Here is a 21,630-nt window from a genome sequence, read left to right as displayed (position 1 = left end):
TTTAAAACATTCTTTTCCTTATTTTAGACTATTTGTTTTTTAAAAAAAAAAAAAAAAAGGTTACAAGAGTTAACAAAAGCTGAAGGAAACAGTTACCATCCCAAGCCCTCTGTAAAAAAAAGGGAGAAAGAGCTCAAGCATTTGGGTACATCAGAAGAACTTCTGAGATATCAGTCTGAAAAATTTCAAAAAGGAAGAGATTATTGAATTTAAAAATGAGAAAGTTCTTGCAAGTTCATTAAGAGTAAATTAATATTATAAGAAAGTGCTGTTCTAACCAAATTTTTAGTTTCCTATTAGTGCACTTTTCATTTCAAAGTCCAATTTCTAGAAGGATTGTTATGATTTTTTTTTTAATTCTTTTTATTGCATTTTAGGTTTTGGAGTACGTGTGAAGAATGTGCAAGATTGTTGCATAGGTACACACATGGCAGTGTGATTTGCTTCTTTCCTCCCTATCACCTATATCTGGCATTTCTCTCCATGTTATCTCTCCCCAATTGCCCACCCCGCACTGTCCCTCCCCTATTTCCCCCTGACAGACCCAGTGTGTGATGCTCCCCTCCCTGCATCCATGTGTTCTCATTGTTCAACACCCGCCTATGAGTGAGAACATGCAGTGTTTGATTTTCTGTTCTTGTGTCAGTTTGCTGAGAATGATGGTTTCCAGGTTCATCCTTGTCCTTACAAAGGACATGAACTCGTTGTTTTTGATGGCTGCATAATATTCCATGGTGTATATGTGCCACATTTTCCCTGTCCAGTCTATCATCGATGGGCATTTGGGTTGGTTCCAGGTCTTTGCTATTGTAAACAGTGCTGCAATGAACATTCGTGTGCATGTGTCCTTATAGTAGAACGATTTATAATCCTTTGGCTATATACCCAGTAATGGGATTGCTGGGTCAAATGGAATTTCTATTTCTAGGTCCTTGAGGAATCACCACACTATCTTCCACAATGATTGAACTAATTTACACTCCCACCAACAGTGTAAAAGTGTTCCTATTTCTCCACACCCTCTCCAGCATGTGTTGTCTCCAGATTTTTTAATGATCACCATTCTAACTGGCATGAGATAGTATCTCAATTTAGTTTTGATTTGCATTTCTCTAATGATCAGTGATGATGAGTATTTTTTCATTGTGTTTGTTGGCCTCATGTATGTCTTCTTTTGTAAAGTTTCTATTCATATCCTTCGTCCACTTTTGAATGGGCTTGTTTGTTTTTTCCTATGAATCTGTTTTAGTTCTTTGTAGATTCTGGATATCAGCCCTTTGTCAGATGGGTAGATTGCAAAAATTTTTTCCCATTCTGTTGGTTGCCGATTCACTCTAATGACTCTTTTGCTGTGCAGTAGCTGTGGAGTTTGATTAGGTTCCATTTGTCTATTTTGGCTTTTGTTGCCAATGCTTTTGGTGTTTTGGTCATGAAGTCCTTGCCTACGCCTATGTCCTGAATGGTTTTGCCTATATTTTCTTCTAGGGTTTTTATGGTGTTAGGTCTTATGTTTAAGTCTTTAATCCATCTGGAGTTAATTTTAGTGTAAGGTGTCAGGAAGGGGTCCAGTTTCTGCTTTCTGCACATGGCTAGCCAGTTTTCCCAACACCGTTTATGGGAATGGGGAATCCTTTCCCCATTGCTTGTTTTTGTCAGGTTTGTCAAAGATTGGATGGTTGTAGATGTGTTATGTTGCCTCCGAGACCTCTGTTCTGTTCCATTGGTCTATATCTCTGTTTTGGTACCAGTACCATGCTGTTTTGATTACTGTAGGCTTGTAGTATAGTTTGAAGTCCGGTAGTGTGATGCCTCCCACTTTATTCTTTTTGCTTAGAATTGACTTGGCTATGTGGGCTCTCTTTTGGTTCCATATGAAGTTTAAGGTGTTTTTTTCCAGTTCTGTGAAGAAGGTCATTGGTAGCTTGATGGGGATAGCGTTGAATCTGTAAATTACTTTGAGCAGTATGGCCATTTTCATGATATTAATTCTTCCTAACCATGAGCATGGAATGTTTCTCCATCTGTTTGTGTCCTCTTTTATTTCATTGAGCAGTGGTTTGTAGTTCTCCTTGAAGAGGTCCTTTACATTCCTTGTTAGTTGTATTTCTAGGTATTTTATTCTCTTGGTAGCAATTGTGAATGGAAGTTCGTTCTTGATTTGGCTCTCTTTAAGTCTGTTGTTGGTTTATAGGAATGCTTGTGATTTCTGCACATTGATTTTGTATCCTGAGACTTTGCTGAACTTGCTTATCAGCTTCAGGAGATTTTGGGCTGAGACGATGGGGTCTTCTAGATGTACAATCATATCGTCTGCAAATAGAGACAATTTGACTTCCTCCTTTCCTATTTGAATACCCTTTATTTCTTTTTCTTGCCTGATTGCTCTGGCTAGAACTTCCAATACTATATTGAATAGGAGTGGTGAGAGAGGGCATCCTTGTCTAGTGACAAATTTCAAAGGGAATGCTTCCAGTTTTTGCCCATTTCAGTATGATATTGGCTGTTGGTTTGTCACAAATAGCTTTTGTTATTTAGAGATATATTCCATCAATAACTAGTTTATTGAGGGTTTTCAGCATAAAGAGCTGTTAAATTTTGTCAAAGGCCTTCTCTGCATCAATTGAGATAATCATGTGGTTTTTGTCTTTGGTTTTGTTTATGTGATGAATTACATTTATAGACTTGTGTATGTTGAACCAGCCTTGCATCCCCAGGATGAAGCCTACTTGATCATGGTGGATAAGCTTTTTGATGTGCTGTTGCAGTCGGTTTGCCAGTATTTTATTGAAGATTTTTGCATCTATGTTCATCATGGATATTGGCCTGAAGTTTTCTTTTCTTGGTGAGTCTCTGCTGAGTTTTGGTATCAGGATTATGTTGGTCTTATGAAATGATTTGGGAGGCATTCCCTCTTTTTGAATTCTTTGGAATAGTTTCAGAAGGAATGGTACCAGCTCCTTTTTGTATGTCTGGTAGAATTTGGCTGTGAACGCATATGGACCTGGGCTTTTTTTGGTTGGTAGGCTCTTAATTGCTGCCTCAACTTCTGCCCTTGTTATTGGTCTATTGAGGATTTCGACTTATTCCTGGTTTAGGCTTGGGAGGATGCAAGTGTCCAGGAATTTATCCATTTTTTCCAGGTTTACTAGTTTATGTGCAAAGAGTTGTTTGTAATAATCTCTGATGATGGTTTGAATATCTGTGGAATCTGTGGTGATATCTCCCCTTTATCGTTTTTTACTGCATCTATTTGATTATTTTCTTTTCTTTTTTATTAGTCTGGCTAGTGGTCTATTTTGTTGATGTTTTCGAAAAACCAGCTCCTGGATTTATTGATTTTTTGAAGAGTTTTTTGTGTCTCTATCTCCTTCACTTCTGCTCTGATCTTAGTTATTTCTTGTATTCTGCTAGGTTTTGAGGTTTTTTTTGATCTTGCTCCTCTAGCTCTTTCAATTTTGATGATAGGGTGTTGATTTTAGACCTTTCCTTGCTTCTCATGTGGGCATTTACTGCTATATATTTCCTCTAGACACTGCTTTAAATGTGTCCCAGAGATTTTGATATGTTGTGTCATCGTTCTCATCGATTTCGAAGAACATCTTTATTTCTGCCTTCATTTCATTGTTTATCCAGTCAACATTCAAGTGCCAGTTGTTTAGTTTCCATGAAGCTGTGTGGTTCTCAGTTAGTTTCTGAATTCTGAGTTCTAACTTGATTGCATTGTGGTCTGAGAGACGGTTTGTTATGATTTTCGTTCTTTTGCATTTGCTGAAGAGTGATTTCCAGTTATGTGGTCAATTTTAGAGTAGGTGTGATGTGGTGTTGAGAAGAATGTATATTCTGTGGATTTGGGGTGGAGAGTTCTGTAAATGTCTATTAGTTTTGCTTGGTCCAGGTCTGAGTTCAAGTCTTGGATATCCTTGTTAATTTTCTGTCTCGTTATTCTGTCTAATATTGACAATGGGGTGTTAAAGTCTCCCACTATTATTGTGTGGGAGTCTAAGTCTCTTAATAAGTCATTAAGACTTGCTTTATGTATCTGGGTGCTCCTGTATTGGGTGCATATGTATTTAGGATCGTTAGCTCTTCTTGTTGCATTGATCCTTTTACCATTATGTAATGTCCTTTCTTGTCTCTTTTGATCTTTGTTGGTTTAAAGTCTATTTTATCAGAGATGAGAATTGCAACTCCTGCTTTTTTTTTGCTCTCCATTTGCTTGGTAAATCTTCCTCCATCCCTTTATTTTGAGCCTTTGTGTATCCTTGCATGTGAGATGGGTGTCCTGGATACAGCACACCAATGGGTTTTGTCTTTTTATCCAATTTGCCAGTCTGTGTCTTTTGATTGGGGCATTTAGCCCATTTACATTTAGGGTTAATATTGTTATGTGTGAATTTGATCCTGCCATTTTGATGCTATCTGGCTGTTTTGCCTGTTAGTTGATGCAGTTTCTTCATTGTGTCGATGCTCTTTACCATTTGATATGTTTTTGGAGTGTCTCGTACTGGTTGTTCCTTTCTATGTTTAGTGCCTCTTTCAGGAGCTCTTGTAAAGCAGGCCTGGTGGTGATGAAATGAAATCTCTGAGTAATTTCTTTTTCATAAAGAATTTTGTTTTTCCTTCACTTATGAAGCTGAGTTCGGCTGGTTATGAAATTCTGGGTTGAAAGTTCTTTTCTTTAAGGATGTTGAATATTGGCCCCCACTCTCATCTGGCTTGTAGGGTTTCTGCTGAGAGATCTGCTGTGAGTCTTATGGGCTTCCCTTTGTAATGGCGGGCTGCCTCGGCAATGGTGGGCTGCCTCAGCAATGGTGGACTACCTCCATAGTGGCGGAGTGTCTCGGTAATGGCAGATGCCCCTCCCCCACAGAGCTGGATGGTACTGGGTTCAGCTGTGCTTGCTGTGAAACTCTCAATCCAGAGCATTTCAGATTGCTGTTTTTTTGTGGGGTGGGACCAGCTGAGCCTGATCACCTGGCTCCCTGCCTCAGACCCCCTTTTTTTTTTCAGTCGAATGAGCGACTGTCTCCCAGGTGTTCCAGTCGCCTGTTGAAAAGGCACTGGGATCTGTGTGATTTCCCATGCGGTGACCCACTGCGCCGGCTGAAACAGCTGCGCTGAGATTCGTGGTGCTTTTTTGCCTGGGAATCTCTTGGCCTGGCTCCTTGTTTCAGTCCCTTTTTTTATCAGTTGAATTGGCAACTGTCTCCCAGGAGCTCCAATTGCCAGCTAAAATGGCGCCTGGACCTGTGTATTTTGTGTGGAGACTCACCATGTTTGCCAAAACAGCTGTGCTGGTGACCCATGGGGCTCCTCCGCCTGGGAATCTCCTTGTCTGTGGGCAATAAAAATCCATGTGGAAATACGGTGTCCACTCACCCTCTGCGCTTTCGCTGGGAGCTGCAATCCTGAGCTGCTCCTAATCGGCCATCTTGGATCCGTCTCAACTTATAATTTTTTTAACATCACGATAGGTTTATCAGAATGTCGCCCCATCCTATGTTGTGGAGTACATATATGTGTATATTAGTTCTGTTTTTCTGGAGAACCCTAACAAGTACAGACTGAGAGAGGGGCTTTGTCAACGTCTAGAAGCCAAAGCAAACAAATTGATGGAGTGAGTATAGAAATTGAAGGCACAGGTGTTGTATGCAGCTTGGCCTGTGTTAGAATCTGTCATTTAATCTAAATCTTACTTTCTTCTTTTGTAAAATGGGAAATATACTAGTGCCTGAACCAAAGGGTAATTGTAAACCTTAAGTAGAATCAATATGTGTGTTTGGTTGGCATGGTGCCTAACTCTTGGCAAGTGCTTGATGAGCAATCAATATTATTAATACTATTGTTGTTATTATTACTAAGTATTCTTAAGAAGAAGAGTCATGGGCTCTCAGAGAACCTTTACTTTATCTCCTATTTACTTAAAAGTGCTAAGAACGTTCATCTTCCATCTCTGGGTTGTAGGTGAAGTCCTCATAGTACTCAGTTCTCTCCATCTCCTGGACCATAGATCTGGTGTCCCAGAAGCCCCAGAAATTGAGGTGCTGGTTGTTCTTTCAATAGCACCACCTACCCAGTCTGTCTCCATGGATTCCCCAACTCACAACCTGTTGGAAGCGTACACTTACCTCATCCCTGCCTTTCTTTGTTTCCCCCAAAGACTACTGTCAGGATCTTGGTTTTAAAATTATTTTATTATTTGATTCTAGGAAGAGTAAATAGCATAAAAACATGAGCTATGGGTAACTGATAACTTTGAAGGTACTTGCATTGTTCTCACAGTTATCATCTGAGGTCTGTAGATGCCACACAGAGGTGAAACAATGTGGTATTTATAATGTGTCTGGGTTAGTGCCTGGCACATGGCAAATGCTTAATAAATGGTGGTTCCTCTCTGATCCTGACAGTCCCAAGGTTTGGGATGACTTGGGGATGATTCTAATGTCCCAACCCTACACACAAGCCTTGTCTATCTGTGGGAGTATTTATAAGTTTCCTTCCTTTCTTCCCTCTCTCCCATTCTTCCTGTCTTCTATTATTTTTCTTTATCAGTTTCTCTTACTACTTTTGTTTTTTTCAAATTTTTCCTCTTCTTTTCTCCCTATCTCCCTCTTTCTTATGTTCTTTTATTCTTTTATTTATTATGTTCTTTTATTCTTTTATTTCCTTCTTACATTCTTTTATTCTTTCTTTCTCTCTTTCTTCCTTTCTTCTCTTTATTTTTCTGATTCTCCCTCCAATTCTCTTTCTTCTGTCTTTTCTCCCCCACCCCCACCGTCATCTCATCTTTCCTTTATTCCTCCTTCCTTTGTTTCCTCTCTCCTACCCTCCCTACTTTCTTTTTTCAGTTGCTTTCCTTTGCCCTTTTAATATTTCCTTGGCTTATTTTTCTTTCCTCTTTTTCTGTTACACTCTCCTTTTCACTCTCATTCCTTTTCTTTCTTCTTTCAGCAACTAACATGGTAATGTTTTGTGCTAATAACCAAGGAAAGACAAAAATTACCTTCATGTTCTTTCATAAAGAATCTCATATCATCACAGGAAGGCCAAGGGCCCAAAGGGAAAAGAAAGAAAAAGAATAGGGGAATCCAAATGAGTGCCTCTTAGACATCTCTCTGGGCACAGGTTTGTCCGGACTTCTTCCACTCCTTGTCTCGAAGCTTGGCTCGTTGAATTTTCCCTGTGATATTCTTGGGTAGGCTCAAGACAAATTCTATCTGTTGAAAGAGAATCGGTCCAGGGTGGGTCATCTGTGACCATCTGGGCTACATAAGAATCTAAGGGACTCTAAGCTCACCATGGTTGCTATCACCTACTACTCTAGACTTAATTTTTTTTCTTTTCCTGGGACAAGCTCCTATCTGGGACCCAAATTCAATAACTGGGTTCTCCTGCCATGTCAACCTCCATGCCTCAGTTCTCTGCCCCAGAATGAAAATGGCTGAAAACTATGCTTTTGTCTTTTCTCATAAAAACACTTTATTTTTCCTATGGGGAGCCACCCTCTCTCCCAGTCCATGTCATGGGGTAGGGCAGTTCTCTCTCCCCCATCCCCACTCACTTTCTCTGAGGATGACATGGAACTGACCAATCAGTGTGGCATTGCCCTGACTACAAGGATTCATTTAATAATGGGCATATGGCCTAAGCTGGTCCAGTGAGAGTCAACCCAGAGACTTTTGTTGAGGGCTTTGGAAAAAACATGTTCATTTTCTACTGGAGTTTTCTAAGCTGATAAGAATATATGTTTGGAGCTGATGGGGCCACAAAGAAAAAGCATTTCAGTAAATCAAGCCACTACAAAGGAAGGAGAGTCAAAGGGCAAAAGAGATAGATACACCTGACCACATCTTAGGAATGCCTGCAACCAGCCATGATGAAAGCTTTCCCCACCCGCAGACTTTTCAACTGTGAGCAATAAATCTCAAGTTAAATTTCTGTCACCTGCAACTGAGCATTGCATAACCCTGAATGCTATAGCAAGAACCCAGTACAGAGAATGGGAATACAGGCAAGATATTGGCTAGAATTTATTCCCTTGAAAGCATTTGGCATTTAATTCATAGTGAGTCAAAAACAGGTCATTTTTCAGGCATCAAGATGGTTGCTAGATTGTCTTTTGGAGCTTTCTTGATCATAGTCAGGAAGACTTTTTTTTTTTTGAGACACTGAGTCTTACTCTGTTACCAAGGCTAGAGTGCAGGGGCATGATCTCAGCTCACTGTAACCTCCACCTCCAGGGTTCAAGCAATTCTTGTGCTTCAGCCTCCTGAGTAGCTGGGATTACAGGCATGCACCACTATGCCTGGCTAATTTTTGTATTTTTAGTAGAGACGGGGTTTCATCATGTTGGCCAGGTTGGTTTAGAACTCCTGACCCCAGGTGATCCACACCTTGGCCTCTCAAAGTGATGAGATTACAGGTGTGAGCCACTGTGTCTGACCCAAGAAGATTCTTTTTTCTTTTCTTTTTTTCTTTTTTGGGACAGAGTCTCACTCTGTCACCCAGCTTGGAGTACAGTGGCTTGATCTCGGCTCACTATAACCTCCGCCTCCAGGAAGACTTTTTAAAATTAGAGGGATGTACTCCTCTTGAGGAAGATAACTATAACAGGAAAACAGTTTTTTTCTCAAGTTTGAGTGACTTGGGAGCTCAAAGGCCTTACCTTTCTTGGATACTTGTATGGGGCTGTCACTGACTTCACATGCTGCTGCAGCTCCTTGGTGAGCTGCTCTGGGTCATGGGACAGGAACTGGGAGGCCAGGACCACAAATGCCTTCACCACCTGCAAAAAAGGTGAGGGCCAAGAGAGAAGGGATTAGAGTGTGTAGTCATCTCCTGGAATAATGTAAAATTGGCTTTAAGACTTCCATTCCCCCTTGTATCTCCTTATTTGCATTTCCAGTGATCCAGGTCAAGGGAAAGGGAGAAACTGGGGACAAGAATGAGGTTCCAGCTCTCTCTGAACTCATTTATCAGATGAGCAGGTGGACAATAGATTGAGACCAGGCTCACTTCATACTCCAAGGATAATAGAGACAGATGGGGAGAAAGAAGATAGAGGGAGAGAAAAGAGAAAAATAGACTAAATACCATAATCTTAATGTGTTTAACTTCTCCAAACTTCAATGTACCCATCCGTAAAATGGATAAAACTGCCATATTTAACTTATGGTAAATAAAATGAAATCATATACAGCAGGGCCAGCTCAGAGCTGGGCACACAGGGTTTTCTCAGTAGAGAATCCCCTTTTGGCCTTACTGCTCAGGGGTTCCCATAATTTTCTGTGTGATGTGTGCTATGCCTACTGGAGGTATGATAGTACCCGGCTTACACCCTGCAGAAAGGTACTAGGACACTGATACACACATTCCACCTTAATCTTTTCCTACACACACATCAAAGTCCATTAGACCCCATCTGAGCCTAATCCTATAACCCTGGCTTTATAGGGGTCTTTTTCCCCTTTTTTTTCCACTGTGAACCCTGTGGCACAGGAGCTCTATCTTTTGGCTCAAATCCCTCCTCTGTTCCTCTGGTAAAGAATCAAACTCTGAATCAAATACCAAACAGCAGGATAGAATCCTTCCAGCCTCGTCAAAATAGACATTTTAGGGTCTATTTTGTTGAGGGTACTAGGCCTTGTTCCAAGCACTTTACTTTCTAAAAACTTTTATTGACTCATAATATTTGTATATATGTATTGGGTACAAGTGACATTTTGTTACATGCAAATATTGTAATTATCAAGTTAGGATACTTGAGGCGTCCATCACATTGAGTATTTATGTGTGTATGTGTTTATATTTGTAATTTATGTTTGTATGTGTTGGGAACATTTCAAGTCCTCTCTTCTAGTTATTTTGAAATATACAATACATGGTTGTTAACTCTGTCACCCTACTCTTCTATTGAACATTCAAACTTATTGTTTCTATTTAACTGTATGTTTATACCCATTCACCTACCTCTCTTCATCCCCCTCTTTCCCACCCACCCTCCCTTTCCAGCCTCTTGTATCTATCCCTCTGCTCTTTATCTCCATGAGATCAACTTTTTTAGCTCTCACTTATGAGTGAGAACATGTGATGGTTATCTTTCTGTGCCTGGCTTATTTCACTTAACATAATGACATTAACGACCTCCACCTCTCTCCATGTTGCTGCAGATGACATGATTTCATTTTTTTTAATACCAGATAGTATTCCATTATATGGAATATATATATATATATATATATACCACATATGTGGTATATATATATACCACATATTATTTATCCATTCATCCATTGAATACTTAGGTTGATCCTATATCTTTGTATTGTGAATAGTGCTGCAATTAACTTGAGAGTGTAGACATCTTTTTGACATGCTGATTTATTTTCCTTTGGATAGATAACCCAGTAGTGGGATTGCTGGATTGTATGGTAGTTCTGTTTAGTTTTCTGAGAAATCACCATAATTAAGTAATTTACAAATATTAGCACATTTAACCATCATAATAATCTCTCATCTTACAGATGGGGAAACTGAGAAACAGAGAGGCCAAGTAGCTTGGCCAAGGTCACATAGCTAGTAAGTGGCAGGACCAAGATTGGGATTCAGAGTGTTCAGCCCCACAGCCCCTGTTCTTAAACCATCATACTACACTGCCCTTGTGTTCATATTTGTTCACCCCCAGACTACTGCTTCCCCATTACCTGTCCTCGGATGGGATCTGGGCTGCCGATCACAGCTGTCTCAACCACGGCAGGGTGCTCCATCAGCGCATTCTCTACCTCTGAAGGCCCAATCCGGTACCTACAGAAGAACCTGTCTTTTACAGAAGACTAGACATCCAACCTCTAGGCCATCTCAGAAATCTGGAACAAGCCAGAGTAAAGACCCAGATTTCCCTTCCCAACCCAGAAACCAAGCTCACCCGCTGGAGTTAATGATATCATCTGCCCGCCCCAAAAACTGGAAATATCCATCTTCATCTTTGATTCCCTGGTCTCCAAGGAGCCAAAAGTCCCCTCTAATGTTGGCTGCTGTCTTCTCAGGATTGTCCTGGTGACCACAGAAAGACAGAGTCATTGTGCCTGCAAAGCCTAAATCCCCTGCCCTGGGGCTGCCATGAACAGATGTCATAAATATTAAAACTGTATGTGTGCAGTGCATAACTTGAACATGGCAGACGTACCCTGAACCAGCCAACCCTAGACCACAGTTAGAACTGGATCTTTCCCGTTTATTGACATTATTTCACCCAGGGTCTCTCAGCTACTCCTCTAAGTCCAGTCTGATGGATATTATTGATGTATTTGTTCATCTATGCTTAGGGCATTTTCCCCAACTGATTCCATCTCCCCTTTCATAGATATCCTAATCTCTGCTCACTCTGTAGCACCACTCAAAGCTATCATTTTGATTAAGTACTTTTCTTGGCTTCCTTGTTAAATCTGAAAGTTCTGAAGACGTTAGCCAGGAAGCGTCCCGGGACCCTGGCTAATGTGCATATTTCTACAATGGCTGGGTCCCTCTATTCACCTAAGGCACTTGCTTATAAGTAATGAAAATGCTTGAGCTTTATCCCTTGTCAGTGTATCTTCCTCTCTGACTCAGGTATAGGGGCATGGGCTCCAGACTGGAAGTTCAGTTACTGGATTATGTGGTGTCATAAAGAATTCTTAGGCAGATCAAAACTCAGATTTACTCTGCTGCCTTACTAGCTGACTTTGAACTACTCCATCGTTGGGAATAGAGGGACACTGATGATTAGAGACACCAAGAGGCTTGTCTGAAGCTAAACAGCCATTACAGAAGGTAGAACTGAGACCAGAAGCCAGATTTCTTGGCCACTGGCTTGACTTTCTCATGGCCATCATGCAGCCTCTGAGGCCTTAGGAGTCTGCCAGACAGATACCTCTGAATCTACTTCCTTTTCTGTCCAATGGGGAGAAGCCCATGACTTAGTACCTCACTGGCATTTGGAAATAGAGTGGGACTGCACACAGGAAATGCTTGGAGAAGGGCACATTGTGGCCCTGCCCTGATCTCTGAGGCTCAGTTTTTCTCATCTGTATAATGTAGATATTCAGATCTACAACGATTCTTTTATTTAACATACTCATGACACACAACTTACAGATGAAGAAACTGAGACATGGGAGATCAGTAACTTGCCCAAGATCATGCAGTACATAGTAGAGCAGGGTTTTAAACTCGAGCAAGCTGAGTCCAGAACTTTATAGGGCAGCTGGGAGGAGTAAACGAGTTTAAAGCTTTAATGAGTTTAAAATTTAAAGAGTAAATATGTTTATAGGACAATGCTTGCCTTGTGGTATGCATTCAATAAATGGTAGAAAGTACTATTATTTGATTTACTATTTGTTTAGTTTATATCTCAGGGGTCAGAAGGCATGCCCTTGGTGTCTTCTCTGCCCACTTTCCAATTGTTGTGAGCTTGAGCAAGACTTGTAATCTCTGGCTCCATCATCCTCACCTGTCAAGTGAGGTGGCCAGACTCAAGGATTATCTGTCTTTACCTTCCCAAGATCTGAAGATAGGGATTCCTCTAACTAGATGGTGAAATTTCAGTGTAAAGTTCCTGGCATGGCTCTAAATAAGATCAATAGCATGGAGCATGGGGATAATACCTAAGGAAGAGGGCAAGGCTGCCCTTGGGGGAATGATGCTGTGTATAGTTCAGGGTCAGTAATATTTTCAGGATGCAACAAAGGGTTCTTAAGGAGTCTAAGGGCTAAATGAAGAAAAATAAGTCTTCCAATGAGATCACATTGATAGGCTGAGGATGGCAAGGCTGAATAGCCAGTCTTTTCTTCCACTAGCAAAGCATACATTCTTGAAAACTGGACACTCTTTGTCTCTCCACATCTAATGCCTCTTGGGAGTTTTAGAGCATTTGGCCTCCCTCATCCCATTTAGCACTCCCTATCCTCACTGGGGAACAGAGGAAGAGGAGCACAGGTTTCTCACCACATAGCCAGAGAGTATGCCTATAGGCTTGTTGGGTTTGACCCTGATGCCAATGTCTCCTTCTTTGCCAGGGGGCAGGACATTGCCCTTATCATCTATGACCTGGAGAAAGAAGCAAATTGGAAGAATTATCCACAGAGCAGGAGAGGGCTTCAATGGCAGCATGAGATTGCTGCGTTGGTCAGATGAAAGACCCTCTTGCTCTACTGTAGACGGAAAACAACAATCAGAAACCAAGGGAACCCAAGAGTCTTAAACTCAGATCTCTGCTCCATCTGCCTGGAATGGTTTAGGTGAAGCCTTTTATTGAGACTGGCTCAGATGCACCTGGGAAGATGCTTTTGGCTCTAGGGGCTCAGATAAAATAATAGCCTCCCCTTTAAGATCTACCTCACCTGTGGACTTAGAAATCAGGCAGATCAAAACTCAGATGTACTCTGCTACCTTACTAACTGACTTTGAACTACTTAAACTCTGTGCCTCAGTGCTTTTACTTGTAAAACAGGTACTGACAGCTTATTTCGCAGGATTTTTATAGGAATGAAATAAGATACTAAGAAAGGGGTTTAGCAACTGGTTATCGTAGTGAATGGTGTGGCAAATAATTGCATGTGATAGTGAGTAGAGTCTGAGTTACACCTTAGATATATAGAACGATACACATAACAGATACATAAACACAAATTCTAGTTCCCGAAAAACCATAAGAGAAAGCAGTAAAACTTTAGAAACAACATATTTATTATAGTGTTTTTTTTTTTACTAGTGAAAACTGGGACATCATCCCTTGGTCCAATAAAAGGCATAAAAAATGGTAGATACATACTATTTGCTACAATATCATCATTAAAAGTCATGCTGCAGATTGGTATTAGTTGAACTGAAAAGATCATTATCTAAATTGTCAAATGATAAAAGCAGGTTACAAAATGTTATGTCAAGATTCACCCCTATTTTTGTTTTTAAAGCATATATCCTTGCATACTGTCAGGCTAATTTGCTAGTGGGTCTCTCTGGATGGTAAGAATATAAATCATTTCCCCTTTTCCTTCTTTATTCTATCACACACTCTCCCTATCCTTCCTTCCTTTTCCCTCTTTTCTTATATTATCTTGATTACTTGCTATTATTTTTAACTCAATAAACAATGTAATAAATAAATTACTGAAAATCAGTGTTTCCCCTAACTTCCTCCCTCCTTAGTGTCCCAAGCAAACCTGCACATCATAATTGGGCATAGCTGTTCCCAAGTATCCTGGTTTGATTTTCATTGTCTTGGAAACTCTGCAAGTTAATCCCTGTGGAAAGAAGCAGACAGATCAGCAAACCTCAGGAGGAAGCACAAGGTCACAGAAAAAGAAAAAATTTCTGCAGAGCAGGTCCTGACATTGTCCCGAACTTGGCCTACACTTGGTGGCTCCCTCCCTCCACATTCCCTGGCTCTCTCCCTGTTACTGGAATCACAATCCTATGGGCTTCACTAAATTGTTTGTTCAGGAAGTAACCTAACTACCACTCCCCAGGAAGAGGACCTAACAATCACATTATATAATCTCTTTTAGGGGGAGCCACACTTTAACATGACAGTATGGATACCCATACCCACTATGGATATGACACTATGGGTAATTTTATTTTTAATTTTTGTGGGTACATAGGTGTATATATTTATGGGATATATGAGATGTTTTGATATAGCCATGCAATGTCAAATGATCACATCATGGAGAATGGGAAATCTATTTCCTCAAGCAGTAAAATATGCTTTTAAAAGTATCTCCTGTGGCAGTGCCAGTTCTGCTTGAGCCCTGAAATGAACCTCCCCAACAGAGATGTTGGTGTCCTTGCAAGCATATCCTAAACATGTCCTCCTCTGAATGGCTGGAGGCCCCTGCCAGGGTATGCTTGCCACAACTCCATTGTCCTCATTCATATTTGCAGAGCTCTTCCTGACTCTTTTGCAGCACAGAGCTGCCATCAACCCTCTGCTGGAGTTCTTCCAAGGGTACTTATTAGCCAAAGAAGGATGCAGGGTAAGAGAGTGTAGAGCAAGAGAAAAGAAGTGCTGAGAGTCACAAGTAAGAGGCACTGGAAAAAGGAGCGAAAAAGTTGGGGGAAAGTGTTCCCCATGTAGTTTTGGTAAGTAAAATAGCATAGAACAGTGTAAATCCATATTGTGTGTGTGAGACCTGAAGAGTTCCAAGAAGATATCTCAGGAGGTGCAGTAAAGCCTTGGTGGGCTCTTCTTCCCATTCTTCACTTCAATCTAAGCATCTTTGTACAGTGCTTGACAGGTTTGATAAACTTTGGTCTCTGATAAAATGTTTCTCCATCACAGAGGACTTTTCTGACTATAGTATTTGATTTACCAACTCCTCACCCCATCTCATCTGCTTTACTTTTTCCATAGCATTTCTCACCACCTGCCATGCTAGATATTTCTTAGGTTATTGTCTTTTTTCCCAGATCCCGGTGGAATGCAGTCTCCCAGAAAACAGGAGCTTTGCCTGTTTCATCCTGTGCTGAATTTTCGACACCCAGTGCCTGTCCCATCATAGATGCTCAATAAATATTTCTCAAATAAATGAATGATAAATGGTGGCTAACATTTTTTATTGTCAAAGAGACTTTTGAAACCCAAAAAGTGCACCCAGCCCAAGGTTCCCGTGGGAACAGGTACCGTTTCTGTCTGGCCATAGAATTCTCGGATGTCCAGTCCTGTCTGGGCCTTCCAGTTCCTCAGAATTTCTGGAAGAAGAGTGTCCCCTCCAGTTAAGCAGTTCTGTAGATGTGGGAACTTGTAACTGAAAAAGAGAAATAAGTGTTTCCCCTCAGCCTCCCTGGAACCACAGTCCACCCAGGCCTAGAGCTGGGTTCTGGGTGCTCTGATGATGCAAATGGCTTCATGGGGCTATCTGTGTGAGAGATTCAGACAGATAGGCATACATGTATGTGAGGGAATCAGATGGATGGGGTCAGACTCTTACCAACCCTCAAAGCCCCATCACCTGGAAAGATCCTGCTGAAGCAACATCTGGTAAACAACGGGGGCACTCAGCATGGTTTTGACTGGGTAGCCGGACAGTGTCTGGAAGAAGAGAGCCAGGTGAGACACTGGTCACCAGGTCAGATGCCAACTTATGGCTAGGCACAGTGGTTACAATCGTAAACTATGGAGTTGTAGAGGTATGGATTAAAACCCTAGCTTGTTTGCCGTGTCTGTTTCAGGTTAAATGAGCCCCACAATTTTCATGCACCCTGAAGACACAAATAACAGGGAAATGAATACATATTATGGTATTGAAAAAGTCTAGGAGTAATTTGAAACATTTTTGTCAAATCCTGGCTGGTTGTTCTTGCTGGTTTAAGACTTGCCCTCATTAACAACCCCTAGGAGTATATCAGCCCCCAGCAACCAAGGGATGCACAGCAGCTGTCTTGGTTAAGTCCCTTAACCTTCTGTAACCAGCTTTATAATAGGCAGATTGTTTCCAGCCTTATTTCCCTGAAAATATTTTTGGGATATATTTTAGATATAAAAGTTCTTTAAAAAGTTAAAGGCATCTATAGACATTTCAAAACAATTGCTACAAAAGGACCTAGTACTGAATACTTGCCATGTCCTGTGTTACCTCATTTAATTTTTACAATCACCTCATGGAGTGTGTACTGTCATCCTTACGATACAGTGGGGAAACCCATGATGTACAAGTTTAAGTAACTGCTCCAAGGTCACCTAGTCAGCAAGCAGTGGGATCCTTATTTGCAGCAGGTATTCCTAACCGTCATATAATACCATCTCCATCCCATGCTTTTCTTTATGCAGAATATTAGTATATAATAGACGATACTCTATTAAATATAATTTTCTCTTGCTATAACAGAAAACAGACTAAGACAATACTCTATTACATTCTGTGACAGTAACTTATCTGGGACTGAGTAATTTATAAAGAAAAGAAATTTATTTCTTGCAGTCCTGGTGGCTGGAAAGTCCAAGGTCAATGTCAAGAAGCTGCACCTGGTGAGAGCCTTCTTGCTGATGGGGACTCTGCAGAGTCCCAAGGAGGCTCAGGGCATCATATGGCAAAGGGGCTCACAAGGTAGAGCAAAACTGGCTTTTTTTTTTTTTTTTTTTGAGACAGAGTTTCACTCTTGTTACCCAGGCTGGAGTGCAACGGCGATCTTGGCTCACCGCAACCTCCGCCTCCTAGGTTCACGCAATTCTCCTGCCTCACCCTCCTGAGTAGCTGGGATTACAGGCATGCGCCACCATGCCCAGCTAATTTTTTGTAGTTTTAGTAGAGACGGGGTTTCACCATGTTGACCAGGATGGTCTCGATCTCTTGACCTCGTGATCCACCCACCTCGGCCTCCCAAAGTGCTGGGATTACAGGCGTGAGCCACCGTGCCCGGCCGCAAAACTGGCTTTTTATGTAACATCCCACTCTCCAAAACTACCCCACTACCATGATAACCCATTAATCCATTAATCTCTCATGAGGCCCAATCATCTCTTAAAGACCCCACCTCTTAATACTGTTACATTGGGGATTGAGTTTGTTAATGAAAAGAGTCAAACTCTGTAAAATACTTGAAGAGATTTCTTCTGAGACAAATAAGAGTGACCATGGCCTGTGACACAGCCCTTAGGAAATCCTGAGAACATGTGTGTACAGTGGTCACCTTGGTTTTATATATTTTACGGATATGTGAGACTTCAATCAAGCACATTTAAAAAATATATTGGTTTGGTCCAGAAAGGTGGGACAACTTGAAGTGGGGCTTCCAGCTTATAAGTAGCTTTAAAATTAGCTAGACAGTATGCAAGGATATATGCTTTAAAAACAAAAATGGGGTGAATCTTGACATAACATTTTGTAACCTGCTTTTATCATTTGACAATTTAGGTAACAGTCTTTTCAGTTCAATTAATACCAAACTGCAGCATGATTTTTAAGATGCTATTGTAGTAAATAGTATGTATCCACTGCTTTTTATGCTTACTGGATGCTGTTCACCACATGGCAAAGGTTTAGCAAAAATCAGATGAAGTGAAACAAACTACAGTAAATTGAAGTGGGCTCACTCTGAATAACTGATGCAAACTGGATCCTCTCTTACCTTTAGAATAACCAGTGGGTCAAACTTTGGCAAAAGATGAACAAATGTGCATGCTCCTGTTGCCCAAGATTCGAATGAGCCTAGGATCTTCACCGTCCAACCTGTGTCTGCTATGGTCCAGGCTACATCAGAGACTTGTAGGCCTGTCCAACTGAAAACACAGACAAAACACATGTACATATAGGTGGGTGACTGCTGACTTAAGATGTGTGGGACATTAAGGTGTAGGGGAGGCAAGGGAGGTGTGTGTGCAAAGGTGTGTATATATCTGCCTGCAGGTTTGTAAGCATATGTCTAAGTAGGAAGGGGGAAGGAAAGTTGTTCTATCCATACGTCCTGCATCAACAGGAGATGAGTGTTCAGAAGGTGTGACCCCAGCTGTTATGACTTAACATATAATTGGATCTCATTCTCATTTTAACCCCAAAACTTAGTACAGTTTCTGGCATGCATGTGGTAACCACCCAGAAAATTTTTACTAACAAAAGGCATCTGCATGACTAATATTCTAACAGATGCCTTACCAAGTTCAAGTTTGGCTGAATAGAACTTTGGTTCTTTTTCTTCAAGTACCGTGAATTGCCCACACAACTGAGGATCTTACACTAAGTGAACTTGTCACTTTTTTCTCTTCAGGGCAGAATAAAAGGTTCAGGTCTTTCTTAAAGCAAGAGTGATTTAGGCTAGACATGAACAACTTCCTTGTGAATGGGAACTGCCATAATAGATATTCTTTGCTGAAGATGGTTAATATTTTCAGCTCTGTAGGGAAATTAAATCATAGTATAAGACCTCCAAGTCTCACTTTATAGCTGTGAAAAGTGAGATTAAGACCAAATTTTTTGGGGGGAGGGGAATTTAATATCTTAGTTCTATATTAGTAATGTATCCCCCATCTTTTAGAAACTGTCTTTTACTGTAGCTTTTCTATTGAATAATTTTTACTAATTTATTTAATTTGCTGTCACTATGAGCTCCTAAATGGAACATTTACACTTTCTAATTTTTACATTAAAATATTTTCCCATTCTAATAATAAAATTAACATGGAAGGTGGGGTCTACTAAAAAATCCTGAAGATTTCTAGCTATCATTGCATGAAGACCTTGGCACAGTGTTTCCTGGTTCCACAAACAGGATTAATGTAGCAGTGAAAAAAAAATGCTCAACTATGAGGTCTGTGATCCAGAAATCCTGAGATCTTGGTTCACAAATTCATTCAATTATATCATTCATTTCAATGAATTTGCCAAGTAATTTGCTTTTGACAAAAAGTGCCCTTTGGAATGTGGTTAGTATCAAAGCAAATTGCCAGCATACCAAACAACAACACAGAGATCAGTCTTGAGAAATGCATGTAAGCCTTTTTCTAATTATTAGGGACATGGCTCAAAGCATGGAAGAAGTTTTGAGACCCTGTGTTATCTAAAAGATATGTCCCATTGAAGATGGCTGAATACCCAAAAGATGAAGCCATGTCTTTAGCTTTCCTTCCCAATTTTCTTTCTCAGAAGCACAAGATGGTAGCCCAGCCCAGGAGCATTGGATTTGAACTCAGAAAAGTCTTCATGCCTGGTCATGCAATTTTCTGTAGAGAGAAAGAGCTCAGCTTACCCAGCATCCAACTTGGCCTTGAGGCCCAGGCTCGAATGGGAATGTTCTACCATCTTGGGAAGACCACTGGTCCCACTAGTGAAGAAGATGGCAGATGTTTCCTGGCTTCCAGTCACCACACAGCGATGAGTGGTGGATGTCTCCCTGGCAGAGACACAGATTGTCATTTTGTCAGATCTAGCCTGGACACTGGATGTCACAGTGACCCATCTTTTCTCACCACTCATGCTGAAAGGGGCAAGTTGATCGACCCACCTCAGAAGAGAGGCTATTGAGTAGTTAAGATCATGGGAGTCTGAGTCAATCAGAGTTGGTCTGAAAACCACTAAAGTTTAGCACTTTGTTATCAGTGTAACCTTAAACTAGTTATTTAACTTTTCTAAGTCTCATTTTATATCTGCAAAAAGCAAGATCAAGTCTTATAGAGTTACTGAGAAAGTTAACTCCACCACCAAAGAAATCAGCAATTTGCTTAGCAAGAACTCAATAAATGCTAATCTAATTGTTGTGAAGAACCCTGGCATGACACCAAGTGCACAGGAAGTATGGAATTAATTTGAGTTTTCCCAGTACTTTATTGGCACCCTCTTCTATTCCCTGGAAGCACCTACACATCTCTTGGACATCTCCAGTGTCCTGATTTTAAGCCTTTAAGAGCAGGCATCTTGTTATTTATTTCTATGACAGCTACCTTAAAGACAATGGCATTAGAAAGGAAAAGCTGAAGTTATCCCTTCAAGTTTCCTATTATATGTGTCCCTAATAGAAGGATTTCAGATAAGTGAAGAGAAAATAATTAGTACAACCAGTCTTGTTGTCAACTTTGGAAGGACACATGGAGAGACTTCTGCCCTTAATCAGCCTCGCTTAGAGATACAGAGGTGGGAACAAGAGCCTAGAAACTTGGTATATCAGCCATCTCTTGGGCTTTCCCTCATGACCTTGGCCTCACCCTTGATTCAAGTCATAGTTGCAGTAGATAGTTCTGGGTGGGTTTCAACCCACTTGTTGTTAACACCATGTTGTTTCCAGTGCGTACCTCAAGCGATTCACTTTGTGCCTCATAGTTTCTCTGTTTTACCATAGCATGAAACTTTGTGTCACTCTTCGTGCATGAGTGTGCAGCCCAGAAGTGTGGAAGCAATAACACCCCTAGGACAACCCTCAGCCTGTGGGGGTCAGATGCTGATGGGTCAGTGCTTGTCAGTCCCTTAGTGGACAATCCTGGGAGGCATTCTGTGTGCTGCTCAGACGGCCCAGGCAGATCAAACCCCATTTAGTTCTTACAATTACTTGATTAAAAACCCTTGTATTAGCTTTTGTTTCTTCCCAGCTTCACTTTTCCTAGTCCCATGCTCTGCCTCCTGTGCCTCCTCAATAAAGCACCTGCACCTAAGTGCTTGGCTCTGTTTCCAGTTTTATTAAAAACCCAGGCTGAGACATGTAGATACTCACTTTAGTAGTTTCTTGAAGTTCAGCCACCCATCCCTGCTTTTCTCAGACACCAGTAGCTTAATTCTCAGAGAAGGACACTTAGATGCCACTGTGTCCACTTCTTGGACCACTTCATCTCCAGCCACAATAGCCTTGGCCTTAGACATCTGCAACCTATACAGTATGTCGGCGGATTTCATCTGGATGGTCCCAGGCATAAAGACGATGCCTAAAGAAGCCAACAGTTTAGAGAATTGGAAAGGATGGTTTTCTTTGTCCCTAGAGAAGCCTGTTATAAACATCCAGCAGGGAGCAAGTGGGGAAGGAGAAGATGGGAAAGTAATGACCAATGAATAGTATCAATAACAAAGGGGACTAAGGATTAGGGAGTGAATGAAACCTAGGACATTCCCTGGATTGTCAGAGTCTTAAGGGCCCTACTGAGACAAAGAAAAGAGACTGAGTTGCTAGTGTCAC

At 41.0% G+C, this 21,630-nt stretch overlaps 1 protein-coding gene and 1 long non-coding RNA gene across 4 annotated transcripts in view; one reads left to right on the top strand and one right to left on the bottom strand.

Annotated features, from left to right (window-relative positions):
- Nucleotides 1-3,094: 3,094 nt before the first annotated feature.
- Nucleotides 3,095-16,669, top strand: LOC116526522. Its single transcript, XR_004258188.1, has 3 exons — nt 3,095-3,113; nt 10,408-10,409; nt 15,658-16,669. It is a non-coding gene; the product is annotated as an uncharacterized LOC116526522 (long non-coding RNA).
- Nucleotides 7,000-21,630, bottom strand: part of LOC116526517 (acyl-coenzyme A synthetase ACSM2B, mitochondrial) — a 33,926-nt gene continuing 19,295 nt past the window's right edge. The window contains exons 4-14 of one of the 3 annotated variants that reach the window (XM_032242854.1): nt 21,175-21,382; nt 19,720-19,863; nt 18,106-18,256; nt 15,990-16,069; nt 15,662-15,785; nt 14,199-14,279; nt 12,982-13,083; nt 10,925-11,052; nt 10,704-10,803; nt 8,666-8,785; nt 7,000-7,217 (exon numbers count right to left, since the gene is read on the bottom strand). In XM_032242854.1, the coding sequence (XP_032098745.1) occupies nt 7,104-7,217; nt 8,666-8,785; nt 10,704-10,803; nt 10,925-11,052; nt 12,982-13,083; nt 14,199-14,279; nt 15,662-15,785; nt 15,990-16,069; nt 18,106-18,256; nt 19,720-19,863; nt 21,175-21,382 (1,352 nt within the window). In that variant the 3' untranslated portion in view covers nt 7,000-7,103. The remainder of the gene's footprint in view (nt 7,218-8,665; nt 8,786-10,703; nt 10,804-10,924; nt 11,053-12,981; nt 13,084-14,198; nt 14,280-15,661; nt 15,786-15,989; nt 16,070-18,105; nt 18,257-19,719; nt 19,864-21,174; nt 21,383-21,630) is intronic. The other 2 variants (XM_032242855.1, XM_032242856.1) reach the window with 2 other exon arrangements.

Source organism: Sapajus apella, unplaced genomic scaffold (assembly GCF_009761245.1).
Source record: "Sapajus apella isolate SASKATOON/1434 unplaced genomic scaffold, GSC_monkey_1.0 scaffold51, whole genome shotgun sequence".
Lineage (NCBI taxonomy): Eukaryota > Metazoa > Chordata > Mammalia > Primates > Cebidae > Sapajus > Sapajus apella.
The sequence above is the reverse complement of the archived record's forward strand: the minus strand, read 5'-3'. Positions and strand labels throughout refer to the sequence as shown.